The sequence below is a fragment of the Uranotaenia lowii genome, chromosome 2 (assembly GCF_029784155.1).
Source record: "Uranotaenia lowii strain MFRU-FL chromosome 2, ASM2978415v1, whole genome shotgun sequence".
NCBI classification, from domain to species: Eukaryota; Metazoa; Arthropoda; class Insecta; order Diptera; family Culicidae; genus Uranotaenia; species Uranotaenia lowii.
This window is the reverse complement of record NC_073692.1, coordinates 333,988,572-334,003,793: the sequence shown is the minus strand read 5'-3', so window position 1 is coordinate 334,003,793 and position 15,222 is coordinate 333,988,572. Positions and strand designations below refer to the sequence as shown.

The 15,222-nt window shown below is 41.1% G+C and overlaps 2 protein-coding genes across 2 annotated transcripts; one reads left to right on the top strand and one right to left on the bottom strand.

Moving 5' to 3' along the window:
- The first annotated feature begins 5,491 nt into the window (after positions 1-5,491).
- Positions 5,492-9,452, top strand: LOC129742980 (pickpocket protein 28-like). Its single transcript, XM_055734924.1, has 7 exons — positions 5,492-5,700; positions 5,812-6,196; positions 6,252-6,412; positions 6,467-6,808; positions 6,864-7,060; positions 8,854-8,870; positions 9,297-9,452. The coding sequence occupies exons 1-7, from the start codon at positions 5,492-5,494 to the stop codon at positions 9,450-9,452; spliced, it is 1,467 nt and encodes a 488-aa protein (XP_055590899.1).
- Positions 9,453-11,360: 1,908 nt separating this feature from the next.
- Positions 11,361-14,467, bottom strand: LOC129742979 (uncharacterized). Its single transcript, XM_055734923.1, has 3 exons — positions 14,029-14,467; positions 13,497-13,984; positions 11,361-13,283 (listed from the first exon to the last, which is right to left on the bottom strand). Exons 1-3 carry the CDS (start codon positions 14,465-14,467, stop codon positions 11,361-11,363), a joined length of 2,850 nt encoding a protein of 949 aa, XP_055590898.1.
- Positions 14,468-15,222: the final 755 nt, after the last annotated feature.

The window sequence follows — 15,222 nt, the reverse complement described above, 5'->3', positions numbered from 1 at the left end:
AAAAGCTGTTTGAAAATGATTAGTAAAAAATCTTTTTTTTATGGCTTATGTTCATTCGTTCTTTGATAGCTCATGTCTCTCTAATTCTTTCCATCATCTACGAAAATGTGACTTTTCTTATGCTTTTTATTTCTTCGGCTCTAAAAAAATACACCATCCAAATCTAATTGGGGGCTGAAAGCGCTGCGTTAGGCAAAATATTCGGCAAATTCTCCAAAAATTCTCGCGATATTGAAAACAATATAACAAAACGGAATAAATCTACTGAATGGAATACAGCAAATGAAACAGTTACATATTGTCAACATACAGTTATTTATTGAACAAGTTACAAAAATTGGGTTTTAAAAGACCCGTTGAGTTAAAATTCTTTGGTTTAATTTTGATAGAATTGAGCGGGATGATTCGAGTAAAGGGAAAGAAGGGAAATGTAAAGAAAACTAGGAAAAATTGAAAATGGCCGCCAAGTTGAACATGGTAAGACGAAGTTTACCGGGTCTGCTAGTAAAATAATAAAAAGATCGATGACTTTAAATGCGTGGAACAGCCTATTTTTATGTCACAGAAACAAAAATCATTAACATCGCAAGAATATGAATACTTGATAGATATGACATCGGATTCAAAGCTTCAGGAAAGATTCGTATCCAAAAAGTCGTTAGAGGAGTATTGGTGTCAATTGAAAAATAAATTTTAAATTTTGTCCGATAAAGCAAAACATATTGTGAGTCTTGATTTTCCACATATATCGCAACGAAGACAAAATACCGATCCCGACTAAACGCGGAACCAGACGTCAGGCTACAACTGACATAAATTTAACCAAACTTGTTACAGCTTGACAAATTAAAGAAGGTGTATTTTTTCTATTGAAATCAATAATTTTTGATGACACGTGTTTTGTTAATGAAAACAAGACTATTCAAAGAGTAGCCATTCATTACAGATTTTATTGACTACGATGACAAAACACATCTTATTTAAACGATAAATACTATCAAGTTTTCAAAACTCGGGTTTTTAATTCTTTCAAAAATGTAAAGTCTGCTTCATTTCATATTGGAACAAATTCTTTTGCTCATTGTGGCGCTCCTAGTGGACGGATTTGGAAACTTTTTTCACCCACGTGTCGGGAAATTCATTACCTTTCACCATGTATTTATGTCATAACACCAAACGATAGCATTTTGTAAACAACCGCCATGGAAGCCGAACGGAGAGATCAAATTGTGCACAGTTTTCTTGAAAATCCATTGTTGTCGGCATCGAAGCTAGCTAAACAGCTTAAAATGCCCAGAAATACCGTATGGCGTGTTATCACGGCTCGGAAGCCGCATTCGAAGCGTTGGAGTGGAACTGTCGACCGGAAACTGCGTGGGAAAGTCATCAAGGCCGTCAAGAGGAATCCCAATCTTTCAGACCGCGATTTGGCCAATAAGTTCCAGGCCGCTCACAGTACGGTGCGACGAATTCGTCTCCGGGAAGGAATAAGGTCATTCCGAGCCAGCAAACAGCCAAATCGGACGCTGAAGCAGAACAATGTGGCCAGAATCCGTGCTCGAAAGCTGTACGACCAAGTGCTGACCAAGTTCGACGGATGTATTCTGATGGACGATGAGACCTACGTGAAGGCGGACTTTGGGCAAATCCCAGGTCAAAAATTTTATTTGGCGACGGCTCGGGGGGATGTACCTGCAAAATTTAAGTTCGTGTTTGCGGATAAATTCGCCCGCAAGTACATGATTTGGCAGGGGATATGCAGTTGTGGACAGAAAACCAAAGTCTTTCTCACTGACAAGACAATGACATCAGAAGTCTACAAAAAAGAGTGCCTACAGAAACGGATTCTGCCGTTTATTCGTGCCCACGACCGTCCAGTAATGTTTTGGCCGGACCTCGCAAGCTGCCATTACAGCAAAACGGTTATGGAATGGTACGCAACGAACGGGGTCAGCGTAATACCGAAGGACCTCAACCCCCCAAACTGCCCCCAGTTCCGGCCGATAGAGAAATACTGGGCAATCACGAAGCGGAGGCTTAAGGCAAAGGGAAAACTTGTTAGGAACATGACTCAAATGAAGAACTGGTGGAATCAAATCGCCAAAACGGTGGACGAAAAGGGTGTGCGCCGCCTAATGTGCCGTATTACGGGAAAAGTACGAGAATTTCTTCGAAACAGCAATGAATAATTTTTTTAATTTTTTTTATGAAAGAGTACAGAAAATGCTACATTTGTATGAAAAACAAATCATGAATTCGTTAATAAATGACTGAACTACACGCAATTGTTTGTGTTCCAATATTAAATGAAGCAGACTTTAGGTGCTCCGCCAAAATTTTTGGTTTCAGAAAGTGCTCCGCCGAGCAAATGATCTGAAAACCCCTGGTCTAGACGAATCATAGTATTTTTCCCTTCAGCCGATAGATCAGAACTTTGTTCCAATGATCTAATCTAGTTCAACATTTTCGAAAACTGATGCTTGGGAAACAGCACGATGCTGCTACATCCTCTTCCAGGACGATATCCCGATGGTTGTTTATCACAGGGCGAGTTATTCTAATTCAACAATAGTTCATCGAACAGAGTAACACCGTTAATGAAGAAAACATTCAATTGAATGTGATGAATTATGAAGAAATAACGTAGAAAGTTATGAATCAGAATAAGTCTTCATTCTATGATGGCTGTGATAAATTTTCGACTACAACGAAAACAGAATCACTAAACAGAACTGTACGGATAATCGAATCAAAATACAGGGATAATCAAATCACGGATAATCGAGACACCGGATAATCGAGTCTACGAAGAATCGAATCCGACCAGTACTGTAAAACGACGAGATTCAACTCTTTCTTTATGACCGCAATGCGCCAGGTAATTAACCTTGTAATTGACAGCTGTTGAAAGCAACAAACCAATTTTCGATGAATTATTAATGAGCTTTCTCCACCCTTTCATCATTTTTAAGAGACAATCATGAGAGGGCGGTTTCAGTTGGTTTTGCTGAACAAACCATGACGGTGAATTTGAAAAAATGCAGATCATTATGGCATGAATATCTGAGAGAAAATTTTGTGTTTGCGTGCCGTCACATAGTCAACGAACGGAGTTGTTATGCGGAAAGGTAAATGTACCAGAAAATGTATAAGTTTTTTTTTTTTGAGAACCTGAAGAAATATCTAGCTTGGGAACCCATATCATTCAAACGATTTCCGGATTTTATCAATCATCATCGTAGAATTGTAGAGGATCCTTTAAGCACGCGAATTTACAACCTGTAAATGTCGAAAGTGCCCGATTTGGAAGGAGTAATAACACAGAGAACAGACGTACAAGCTCGAACAAAAAATCCTTAAAAAAGTGTGTAAAATTTCAAATGCTGACACCCAAAAAATACGTTGAAAATTAACTTGAAACAGTGCCATCTATTGCGCCGTTCAAAAGTTACAAATCAAGTTTTCACAGTTCTCTTTGGTGTATTTGGAGACATCTGGTGACTAAGCTAAAAAGGAAAAATTGGTTAAAATTTTCGTTGGAAATTTTACACAAGTTTCGTGAAATAGCTTGTACGTCTGTTCTCTGTGGTAATAAACAGCAAATTTGTGACTTATATAACGAAAGATAAGTCATATCTATTTTTATTAAATAATGTTCCTACATAACGTGAATTTATATTTATACTTTCGTCGAAAGTTCCTCGCGGCGTTCAACACTTGGATGTTTTTTTTCTAGAAGTTTAGATGTATTTATTCATCCCATTTAGCGGATATTTCATAAACTTTAAGAGTTCGAAGTGTCTAAAAACCTTTGGATTCTCCGCTTTCGATATACTACTTTTTTCGAAGTTTAAAACGCCCGAAGTCTTAAAAGATTTCTTTTTGGTTTAGCCAGGCGATAGAACCTAAGCGGATTTTTAAAACCTGATATAGATTCCCGAGATTTGATTTCAAATTTTAACAAGAAAATCTTGAATTTTTTTCGCTGAATGTCACTTTTTGGTGTGTCTAAAGGGTGATGCGGTCAAAATTTGGTCAATATCAACTTAAAACTCAAAAACCTGAACACCCCTTATTTTGAAGGTGTGTGTGTAGAATGTTGCTCCTATTTTGATTTTGGAATTCACTCTTCAGTTGTCAAAATGCTGCCCACGGAAGAAGAGCAGCGTTTTAAAATTATGCTTGCGCATCGCGAAAATCCGAGCTACTCGCACGCAAAGCTGGCAAAATCGCTAAAAGTTGCCAAATCAACCGTTACATATGTAATTAAAGTGTTTGAGGAACGTTTGTCGATAGCCAGGAAGTCTGGATCGGGGGGAATCGAAAACCGGAAGCCTCTGAGACGACAAAGAGTGTTGCCGGTAGTTTCAAGCGAAACCCTAACCTCTCTCTCTCCGAGATGCCGCAAATAAGCTGGATGTATCGTCTACAACCGTGCATCGAGCCAAAAAACGAACCGGACTATCGACTTACAAAAAGGTAGTGTCTCTAAATCGCGATGATAAACAAAATACGACGGCCAAAGCGCGATCCGGAGGCTGTACACGACGATGCTGACGAAGTTTGACTGCGTGGTAATGGACGACGAAACCTACGTCAAAGCCGACTACAAGCAGCTTCCGAGACAGAAGTTTTATACGGCAAAAGGAAGGGGAAAGGTAGCAGATATTTTCAAGCACATGAAACTGTCAAAGTTCGCGAAGAAATATCTGGTTTGGCAAGCCATCTGTACCTGTGGCTTTTTTTTTACAATTAGTTTATTTGAAACGGCTCATAAATACCTGTGGCTGGCTTGAAAAGCAGCATTTTCATAGCTTCCGGGACTGTCAACCAAGAAATTAACGTGAAAGAGTGTTTGAATAATCTTCTGCTGTCTTTCCTGAAGAAACACGGTTGTTCCTTACTGTTTTGGCCGGATTTGGCATCTTGCCATTACGGTAAAAAGGCTATGGAGTGGTACGCCGCCAACAGGTGGTTCCCAAGGACAAGAACCCTCCCAACACGCCAGAGCTCCGCCCAATTGAGAAATACTGGGCTATTGTCAAGCGGAACTTGAAGAAGACCAAAAAAACTGCTAAGGACGAGCAGCAGTTCAAGGCAAACTGGTTTTCTGCGGCGAAGAAGATGGACAAGGTGGCTGTACAAAATCTGATGGCAGGGGTTGAGCGTAAGGCCCGGCAATCCGGATTTGGAAGAGCGGAAGCCTAACTGAATATTTTTCCTGAATTTTTTACTAATTAAACTTAAAAAAGAATTTTAATTTGATGTTTTAAATAAACGATTTCACCGATTTACACGCGTTTTCCATTGACCAAATTTTAACCGTATCATCCTTTATTCTAAATATAAATTTGTGAGCATTAGTTCAGGAATTTTGGAGGAGAAGTGAGACTTACACCGTTACACGACAATTTTATATAATAGATGAATCTGAGGATTTTGTTAATTTTATTTCAGACTATGGTGGTGTTTCTGGATTTGTCTGGCATTGATGACGTGCATAGCCTCGGCGTATACTACCTACCAAAAGTGGTCGACAGATCCAATCGTTATCGTTTATGCCCCATTATTGCTGCCTGTTTCAACTATTCCGTTCCCGGCGATCACGATCTGCCCCTTAGTTAAAACGCGTGCAAATTTGGTAAACTTAACGGAAGCGCTTGAAATGATCTCCAATAATATAACTTTGGATGACGAAATGTATGCCTGTCTATAATAGACTCCAATCTGAATCGATCATCTGCATGTGTGAACTTTTTCCAGGAAACTGAAGCTCCATACGTTGGTCCAAGTTTGCCCCTTTTCCAACAGCTGGAAGCTATCTGAGCCGTATTCAGCGAACAACATTTCGCAAATGCTTAACCAGGTTTCACTGAGTTTCATAGAAGTAATGGAAATGTGCTCATTCCAATTAGAACCAATCGCTTGCTACAAATTGATGGCAAACACATTGTTGGATGAAGGAATTTGCTACACATTTAATGCTTTACCGGCAAATGAAACGTATCGTGAAGATGTATCCACGGATTTTTTCGGTCTGAGAGCACCAAAGACCTCGACAACTTGGTCCCGGGAAACAGGATACCGGACTGCTCGGATAGCTTCCTTTCCCCGTCAAGGCCTCTCCAGTGGGGAATTGAACGGTGCCTTTTTTGGACTTAAAACAGCTCGAAAAAATCATGACCCACTATGCTCGGTATGTTAGTTGTTTGAATGTTTTTCTTCTAAATTAACATGAACATTTTTTTAAGGGGCCGTTCACAGGATACAAAGTGTCTATTCACCCACCGGATGAAATTCCTGTTATTGGGGAGCGATTTCTAAGATTGAGTCAAATGAACGTACTTTTGGTTAATGTGAAACCACAAATTATTCGAAGTTCTCAATCATTGAAAAACATTTCACCAAAAGGGTAAGATATATTTTATCATACAACATTGATCACCCAAACTGATTCGATTTCTAGACGATCCTGTTATTTCGAAGATGAACGGTACCTTCGATACTTTCGACGCTATAATCAAATCAACTGTGCCCATGAGTGTATTTCCAATCTAACGCTCAGCAAATGTGGCTGCGTAAAGTTTTCGATGCCTAGACTCAACGATACTCCGGTATGCGGCACGGATAAGCTCGACTGTTTCAGGACAATATTCATCGACATGTACTCGGATCGCAGGCTCAGAGAGATTTGTGACTGTAAGCCACCGTGCAATTCCATAACGTACGATACGGAAGTTTCTCATTTAAAGTTCAATTTCCATAAGTACATTGAGGCGCTCTCTTTTTCGATGCCTGGCTACGGAGGGTAAGAGCATCAGTTTTTTTAATCATTTTTAAATCACTCTTTTACTTTCCAACAGATATGACATTACGGCGATTTCTGTTGGATATAAAGAACGTCATTTCCTGGCTTTGTATCGTCGTGAGCTCGTGAGTGTGGTTGATGCTATTGCGAAACTTGGAGGACTGTTTTCGTTAGCTTTAGGGAGTAGTGCTTTGAGTATTGCCGAAATTTTCTACTACTGTTTCATACGGCCGCTGCGGAGAGCTACGAACAGTAAGTAATTAAGCAACTGAATACAGACTGAATGTTGCATGAAAACACTAAAAAAGCGTATTCATAAAATTCAAGGACTATTGAAAGCCATTCATTTCAATTCTTAGCTTATACGATAGATATCAAAAGTGAAGTATGTACATAAAGGGTGATACGGTCAAAATTTGGTCAAGGGAAAACGCGGGTAAATTGGTGAAATATTTTATTTAAAAAATCAAATTAAATTTCTTTTTCAAATTTAATTAGTATAAAATTCAGAAAAAAATATTCAGTTAGGCTTCCGCTTTTCCAAATCCGAGTTGCTGGGCCTTACGCTTAACCCCTGCCATCAGATTTTGTACAGCCACCTTGTCCACCTTCTTCGCCGCAGAAAGCCAGTTTGTCTTAAACTGCTGCTCGTCCTTAGCAGTTTTTTTGGTCTTCTTTAGGTTCCGCTTGACAATAGCCCAGTATTTCTCAATTGGGCGGAGCTCTGGCGTGTTGGGAGGGTTCTTGTCCTTGGGACCACCTGCACGTTGTTGGCGGCGTACCACTCCATGGCCTTTTTACCGTAATGGCAAGATGCCAAATCCGGCCAAAACAGTACGGAACAAACGTGTTTCTTCAGGAAAGGCAGCAGACGTTTATTCAAACACACTTTCACGTAAATTTCTCGGTTGACAGTCCCGGAAGCTATGAAAATGCTGTTTTTCAAGCCATAGGTACAGATGGCTTGCTAAACCAGATATTTCTTCGCGTACTTTGACAATTTCATGAGCTTTAAAATATCTACTACCTTTCCCCTTCCTTTGCCGTATAAAACTCCTGTCCCGGAAGCTGCTTGTAGTCTGCTTTGGCGTAGGTTTCGTCGTCCATTACCACGCAGTCAAACTTCGTCAGCATCGTCGTGTACAACCTCCGGGATCGCGCTTTGGCCGTCGCAATTTTGATTATCATCGTGATTTGGAGTCACTACTTTCTTGTAAGTCGATAGTCCGGCTCGGTTTTTGACTCGATGCACGGTTGTAGACGATACACCCAGCTTATTTGCGGCATCTCGGAGAGAGAGGTTAGGGTTTCGCTTGAAACTACCGGCAACTCTCTTTGTCGTCTCGGCGGCTTCCGGTTTTTGATTTACCCCCGATCCAGACCTTCTGGCTGTCGACAAACGTTCCCCAAAAACTTTAATTACATTTGTAACGGTTGCTTTGCGTGCGAGTAGCTTGGATTTTCGCGATGCGCAAGCAAAATTTTGATACGCTGCTCTTCTTCCTTGGACGCCATTTTGACAACTGAAGAGTGAGTTCCAAAATCAAAATAGGAGCTGGCTGGGAATAGGACCGATTACCTGCGTTGGTTCCTTCGATAGCGTCCTCGTCCTATCCCAACGTTCGCCGTTGTCCGTTTGGCTCAGAATTCCCCAACCAAGACCGCATGCAAAAGGAACAATGGCGGAGTTCCAAGTCGATGCCACCGCACGTTATCGGACTTATTCACCGATTTGATTTTTAAGGTCTTCCGGGAGGATTTTTCGATTCCTCGTATTAACAAAGGCATGCAATTTCATGCAACTATAAACTTTTACTATTCGCTCAACTTTTACAATTATAAAAACTTATATAAAAAAAACTAGCCAGATCGGTGTTCACGCACAAACCAATCGGCTCTAGACTCGGGTGGCAACTGGAGATCACGAGCAGGTTGGCTGGGTAACAATAGGTCGTCGTCGGGTGGCTCGTTAGCACTAGCTATCGCTTTTCCTCCCTCCTCAGTCCATCTCACAAAACAATCAAATCCTCACTCATCAATTCCAGGGTTGTACATTCGCACGGTAAGTATCAAACCTCCTCACCCACCCTGAAAATGCAGCATTTTCTGAATCATTCATCAACCCTTTTAAAAAACATCAATTATTTTGACAAACCGACATCTCTTTTTTTCCAATGTGACCAAAGCATACTCATGCTTTTCAAACAGAGACCTTTTTCACAGTTATTCAGACATTTCCGACACTAACTTTCAGACTTTTATACAGGCTCAAATTATTCTTTTATTTCTTCACCTCAGTCAAAACAAACAAACTTTATTTTTTATTTCTGACTATCAATCATACACATTCTGACAGTAAACAGACTCTATCTTTCTGACATTTTCATAATTTTGATGACGACATTCCGTTCAAATCATTCGATTCCGAAATCGGCAGCAAACATATTTTCTCAACTGGTCGCTTCACAAATCCTTTTTCTGTTTTAAGAGTGACTACTCTCACAATCTCATCTTCTCCCGGATGAACCTCGTAAATTCTTCCCATTTTCCACTTAAGTGGCGGAAGATGATCTTCCTGGATTACGACCAATCGACCAACATCTATCGACACTGCCGGACGCCAACGCTTTGTTCTTCCTTGTAGTAGATTTAAATATTCCGTTTTCCAGCGCTTCCAGAAATTCAGAAGATTTTTCTGAACGGATCGAATTGCATCAAGGCGGTTAAAGGGAATATTTACCAGCTCTTCTTCAGGAATCGACTGCAGTGATGAACCAATTAAAAAATGAGCAGGCGTCAATGGTTCGAGATCGTCAGGGTCATCAGACATCTTAGTTAACGGTCTGGAATTCAGGCAGGCTTCTACCTGAACCAGAAGTGTTGTCATGTCTTCAATCGAGAGCGCTGTTTCCTTCATGACCTTGAAAAGATGTTGTTTCGCAGACTTAACAGCTGACTCCCATAAGCCACCAAAGTGCGGACCACTTGGGCGATTAAAATGAAATTTGATTCCATCATTGGCGCATTCCTTCGAAACCTTCTCTTGGAAATCTTTATTTTGCAAAAGATGCCTGAGACCTTGAAGGTAGTTCTTGGCTCCCACAAAGTTAGTCCCATTATCTGAGAATATTTCTTGGCATTTTCCTCTGCGCCCAAAAAATCTTCTCAGAGCTTGAAGGAATCTTCCTGTCGATAAGTCTGACACTAGCTCTAAATGTACTGCCTTTACCGCCATGCAGACAAAGACAGCGACATAGGCCTTTACTGCTACTCTCCTGGGTCCTGGCCTTATAAAAACAGGACCGAAATAATCAATTCCGGTTTTGCAGAATGCTCTTGACGGTGTAACCCGAGCAGGGGGGAGGTCACCCATTTGCTGCTGAACTAACAACGGTTTTGATTTGAAGCATCTCATACACCGATGAACAACAAACCTTATTAAATTTCTTCCACCAAGGGGCCAGTATTTCAGCCTAATTACAGCTAGCATAAGTTGAGGGCCCGCATGCATCAGCTTTTCGTGGTAGTGTTCTATCAGCTTCTGTGTGAAAGGGTGTTTAGCTGGTAGGATAATCTGGTGCTTTGTATCAGCTGATTCCTGTGAATGACTCAATCTGCCACCAATTCTCATGATCCCATCTTCAGGAGAAATGTAAGGATTGAACCAACGTAAAGGGGATTTACATGCAACAACCTGACCAGATGACAAAGCTTTCCATTCATTGGGAAACGTTTCACGTTGCACTCGGGAAACTAAAATGTGTTCTGCTACTTTTAGCTCAGCCGTGGATAAAAATCCGGAGTTCTTGCGCATCTCTTTGGGCAGTTTTAATAATTCCATGAGTCGCAAATAGTACGCTGTTTTTCGTATTAAATCCGTATATGTGGCGTGATGACTAATATACCAGTCGTTGAAGTCTGCTAACGGTGCGGAAACGTTAGCAACAGTTTTCCGACATCTCTCTTCTTCAACTTCATTCGACGATTGTAAGATAGATTTAGGCCAAAATTCTGGGTCATGAATTAACCAACTGGGTCCCTTCCACCATAGTGAGTTTTCTAAAATAGATTCTGGATAAATACCGCGAGAAATAATATCCGCTGGATTATCAACTCCTGCAACATGACTCCAAGTGTGGCCTTCTGTTATGATTTGAATTTTAGAAACACGATTTGCGACGTATGTAGTCCATGTGGAGGGTGTCGCCAGACGCAAGACGCATGAAGAGTCTGTCCAAAAATATACCTTACACGATATTTGAAGCGATTCTGCTAGCTTTTGGTAGAGTTGGGCAGCCATCAAAGCGCCGCACAGCTCCAAACGTGGAATCGACTGACACTTAAGTGGTGCAACCTTGGATTTAGAACTGACCAACCGTATCCAAACAATGCCCTCTGCATCTTTGCTTTTCACGTAAGCACACGTGCCAAAAGCCTTTACTGACGCATCCGAAAAACAATGTATTTCCACTAAAACAGCATTAGGAATGATTAAGCGACGATCAATAGTAATTTCTTGTAGCAAGGGGAGTTGTTTATAAAATTTCCACCATTACTCACCCACCGTTTTAGATAGAGGAGAATCCCAATCCAATTTTTTACCATTACTGTCTTCGTAGGTCCAAAGTAATTGTAAGAAAATTTTTGCTGTCGTGATGGCAGCTCCAACCAGGCCCAGTGGGTCAAACAAAGACGCTATAACTGACAAGATTTTTCTTTTCGTTAACTGTTCCGTCAACTCTAACCGTGGAATTTGAAATTTGAGTTTCAAAACGTCTGACTTTGGTCTCCAAACTAAACCAAGCGTAGTAACTGACGGGTCTGGGTCCAACAGGATTTCGTCTGATTCCTTGATCGCTAAGTTTTGCTGTGAAACTCCTTTCAACACTTCAGGACTTTTCGAAGCCCATTTCCGAAGTAAAAATCCACCCGCATTCATGATGGAGTCGAGTTCCTGACGCAAAATAATCGCTTCTTCCGTTGTGTCTGCTCCGGTTATGACGTCATCCATATAGACATCGTTCAGCAGTACCTGTGCTGCCTTTGAGTAGTTTTCTCTTTCATCAATGGCTAATTGTTTCAGGGCCCTAGTTGCTAAGAATGGAGCTGGCTTCGTACCATATGTGACCGTATTCATTTCGTAGACGTTTATTTCCTCTTCTGGAGAACCTCTCCAAAGAATGCATTGTAGAGGCCGATCTTCCTGCCTGACATAAACTTGCCGAAACATTTTTTCGACGTCTGAAACGATCATGATTTGTCTTGTCCGACTGCGCAAAATAATGGAGCGAAGATCTTGTTGAATTGTCGGACCCAGCAGCAAAGCCTCATTCAAAGAAACGCCTGAAGAAGTTTTGCAACTTGCGTCGAAGACAACACGAACTTTAGTCGTTGTGCTGGCCTCTTTCAGAACTGGGTGATGTGGGAGAAAGCACCGCTTTTTGGCATCCGTTTCCTCAACCTTTCGCATATGACCCAACTGTATGTACTCATTCATAAATTTATGATATTCTTCATATAAAACAGGATTCCGAGCTAACCTGCGCTCTGTACCCTTGAGACGGTCGATCGCGATTCTCTTCGATTCACCCAAACGCTGAATGACAGACTCATTCTTTGGTAAACTGACAATATACCGACCATCTTCAGAACGTTGAACGTCTTTTTTAAAAATCTCTTCACAGCGTGCTTCTTCAGGCGAAAAACTGGGACCAACATCGATTTCCTCGCTCAACCAAAAACGTGAAACCATGTCCTCTATAGTTTCCGAAACTGACACATTACAGGTGATTTGGTCACCTTTGCTTGATAGAGATTGACCACCGCAAATCACCCATCCAAAAACAGACTCAATCAGTGTTGGGAGGTTGTTGCCCAGAGAAATTTCCTGACCTGATTTGAAGAACGAGAAAAATGATTCAATGCCCAACACAAGGTCTACTGATCTGCATGTGAAAAATGCTGGGTCTGCCAAAGTTATTTCCTGGGGCATTCTCCAGCCCGAAATATCAACCGATTGCGTTGGTAAGTTTGCAGTAACCTTAGGCAAAACTAGAAAATCCGTCGTTAGAGAAAAGTCTGACACTCTCGACCGTAATTTTGCTCGAATTTGTTGCTTCACCTGTGCATTTGATTGACCAATTCCTTGCACAGTAACCGACACCTTTTTCCGACTTGCCTTGATAAGCTGACTCAATCTTTCCGTGGCAAAATTGCATTCCGACCCGGAATCGAGAAGTGCTCTTGCCGGAACCTTCCGACCATATTCATCTTCCAACCAAACCACCGCCGTAGCTAGTAAAACCGTAGACGGACGCTCCACACCTGACGCCGACACTGACGTGACGTTCACTGACTCATCTGACTCTATGCTTGCCGAATTTACCGAATTTCCGTGGTTCCGATAATTTGAGCTACTTGTGCTTGCAATATTTCCTTTACCATCTCGAAAGCAAACCAAGGTGTGATGACGTCCCTTACAATTCCGACAAGAGAATTTTGATTTGCATTCCCTTGACTGGTGTCCAGCTCGAAGACAATTTCGACACAACTCTTGTTTCAACAAGACCGAGTCCCTTTCCGTTGCGTTTAGTTTTTTAAACTCAGCACACTCATATAAGAAGTGACCACCAGAACACATGGGGCAATTTGAACCTGACGTTTGGAAGGATCCGTAGCTTGTTTTTACAAATGGTAACCGAAACTTCGAAGGATGCTGCTGAGCGAATTTAGTATCTGCAGATTTAACCGGTAAAGACTCCAAAACAGTGACCCTTTTCTGAAGAAAATCCATAAGCTGGGAAATTGTCTCTTGTTCCTCAGATGCCGAGTGTTCTTCCCAACTGCGACGAGTAACTGGATCTAAACTACTCGTTAGCAAATGTATCAACAGCAAATCCTTGTAATCAGCAGATTGGACTGCCTGATCTAAAATTTGAACCGCTTTTTGAAAATCTTCAACCAAACTGTGCAATTCCGATGGGGATTCTTTTGTAAGTTGAGGAAGCCTAAATAAAGCTTGAATTTGTTTCTTCTTCAACAACTTACTATTATTGTAACGCTTGACCAAAAGATCCCAAGCCACCTGATAATTTGCTCGGGTAATTTGTAGAGAATCGACCAAACTCTTTGGCTCACCTTGCAGACAGCCCTTCAGATAATGAAACTTCTCTACATCTGGAAGATCAGTTTTCCAGTGAATGAGAGAAGTAACAGATCACGAAAGCTCATCCATTCATCAATGTTTCCGCTAAATGTCTGCAATTTTATTTGTGGTAACCGAACATGATCTAGTGTATGATGGGCAGCCGAATCATTCAAGCGATCAACACTATCGACAAAAGGCTCCTGCAGCTCTTTAAGCTTATCCATCAACACAGCCTTGGCCTCATAGTAAAAATCGCTAACATCTTGGCGTTCCTTAGAAAAGTTAAAATCTTCCGCAACAAAATCTTCATGAGTTTTCACTTCGATAATCGTATCGCTAAATCTCTCCCACAAATCGTCAAGCCTTTCCAGTCTCACCTTAACCTGACTGCACGTGGTAGTTTCTCCGATAATTGAGATAAACTTTCTTATATCTTCAAAATCCGTAATAGTTTCCGACAATTTAACCCGCAAAGTCTTTAGACTGCTTGACTTGGATACCTTGGGAGGCATTTTGGACTTTTCCAATCAAAAAACCAACAAAGTGAACCTTAGCTCCAATTTGTTTCAACAAAATGTTCCAAAGAGAATCTTAACTCCAGTTTGTTTTCATCCAACGAATGAGACTTGAATTCCAGCCGGTAACACACCCAGGGCTTCACACGCAAAAAGTGTAATCAACGAAAATTATGTTTCAGTATTTTATTTAAAAATGCAGTTGATGATAAAATTCGATCCAATAAACTTCATACACTATAAAAATAAATTTTCTCATTCACAAACATGAAACACAAAAAATCCGACACAAATTAACAATTTTCAGTACATAAATGCAGAACCACTGCAGTACCACCACGGTCGGAAAACACTTCGAAAATTTCACTAAAGTTGCTCGAAGATTGTTGGAATTAGAGTTGATTGATGAATTTCATTGATGAGAGTTGATTGACGAATGTTGTGAGGAATGTTGAATGTTGATTGATGAAAATGAAATCAGTTGATCCAACCGAACCGAGTGGGAAATTTGAGATGGACTGGTATATAAGCTATTCGACCCGTTGTTGATGCTTACCCGAGCCAACCTTGTAGAACCACTGCGTTGAACCTGCGTTGTATAGTTGCCACCTTACCGAACCTTTGTCCGCTCTCGAACCCTGCTGCCGAACCAATCGACACCGACCCAATGGAAACCGACCGTTTCCCGAAACCGTGCAACACGATGAACCGATGCGCTGTACCAAACTGACCAGTAAGCTCCTCCAAATCTG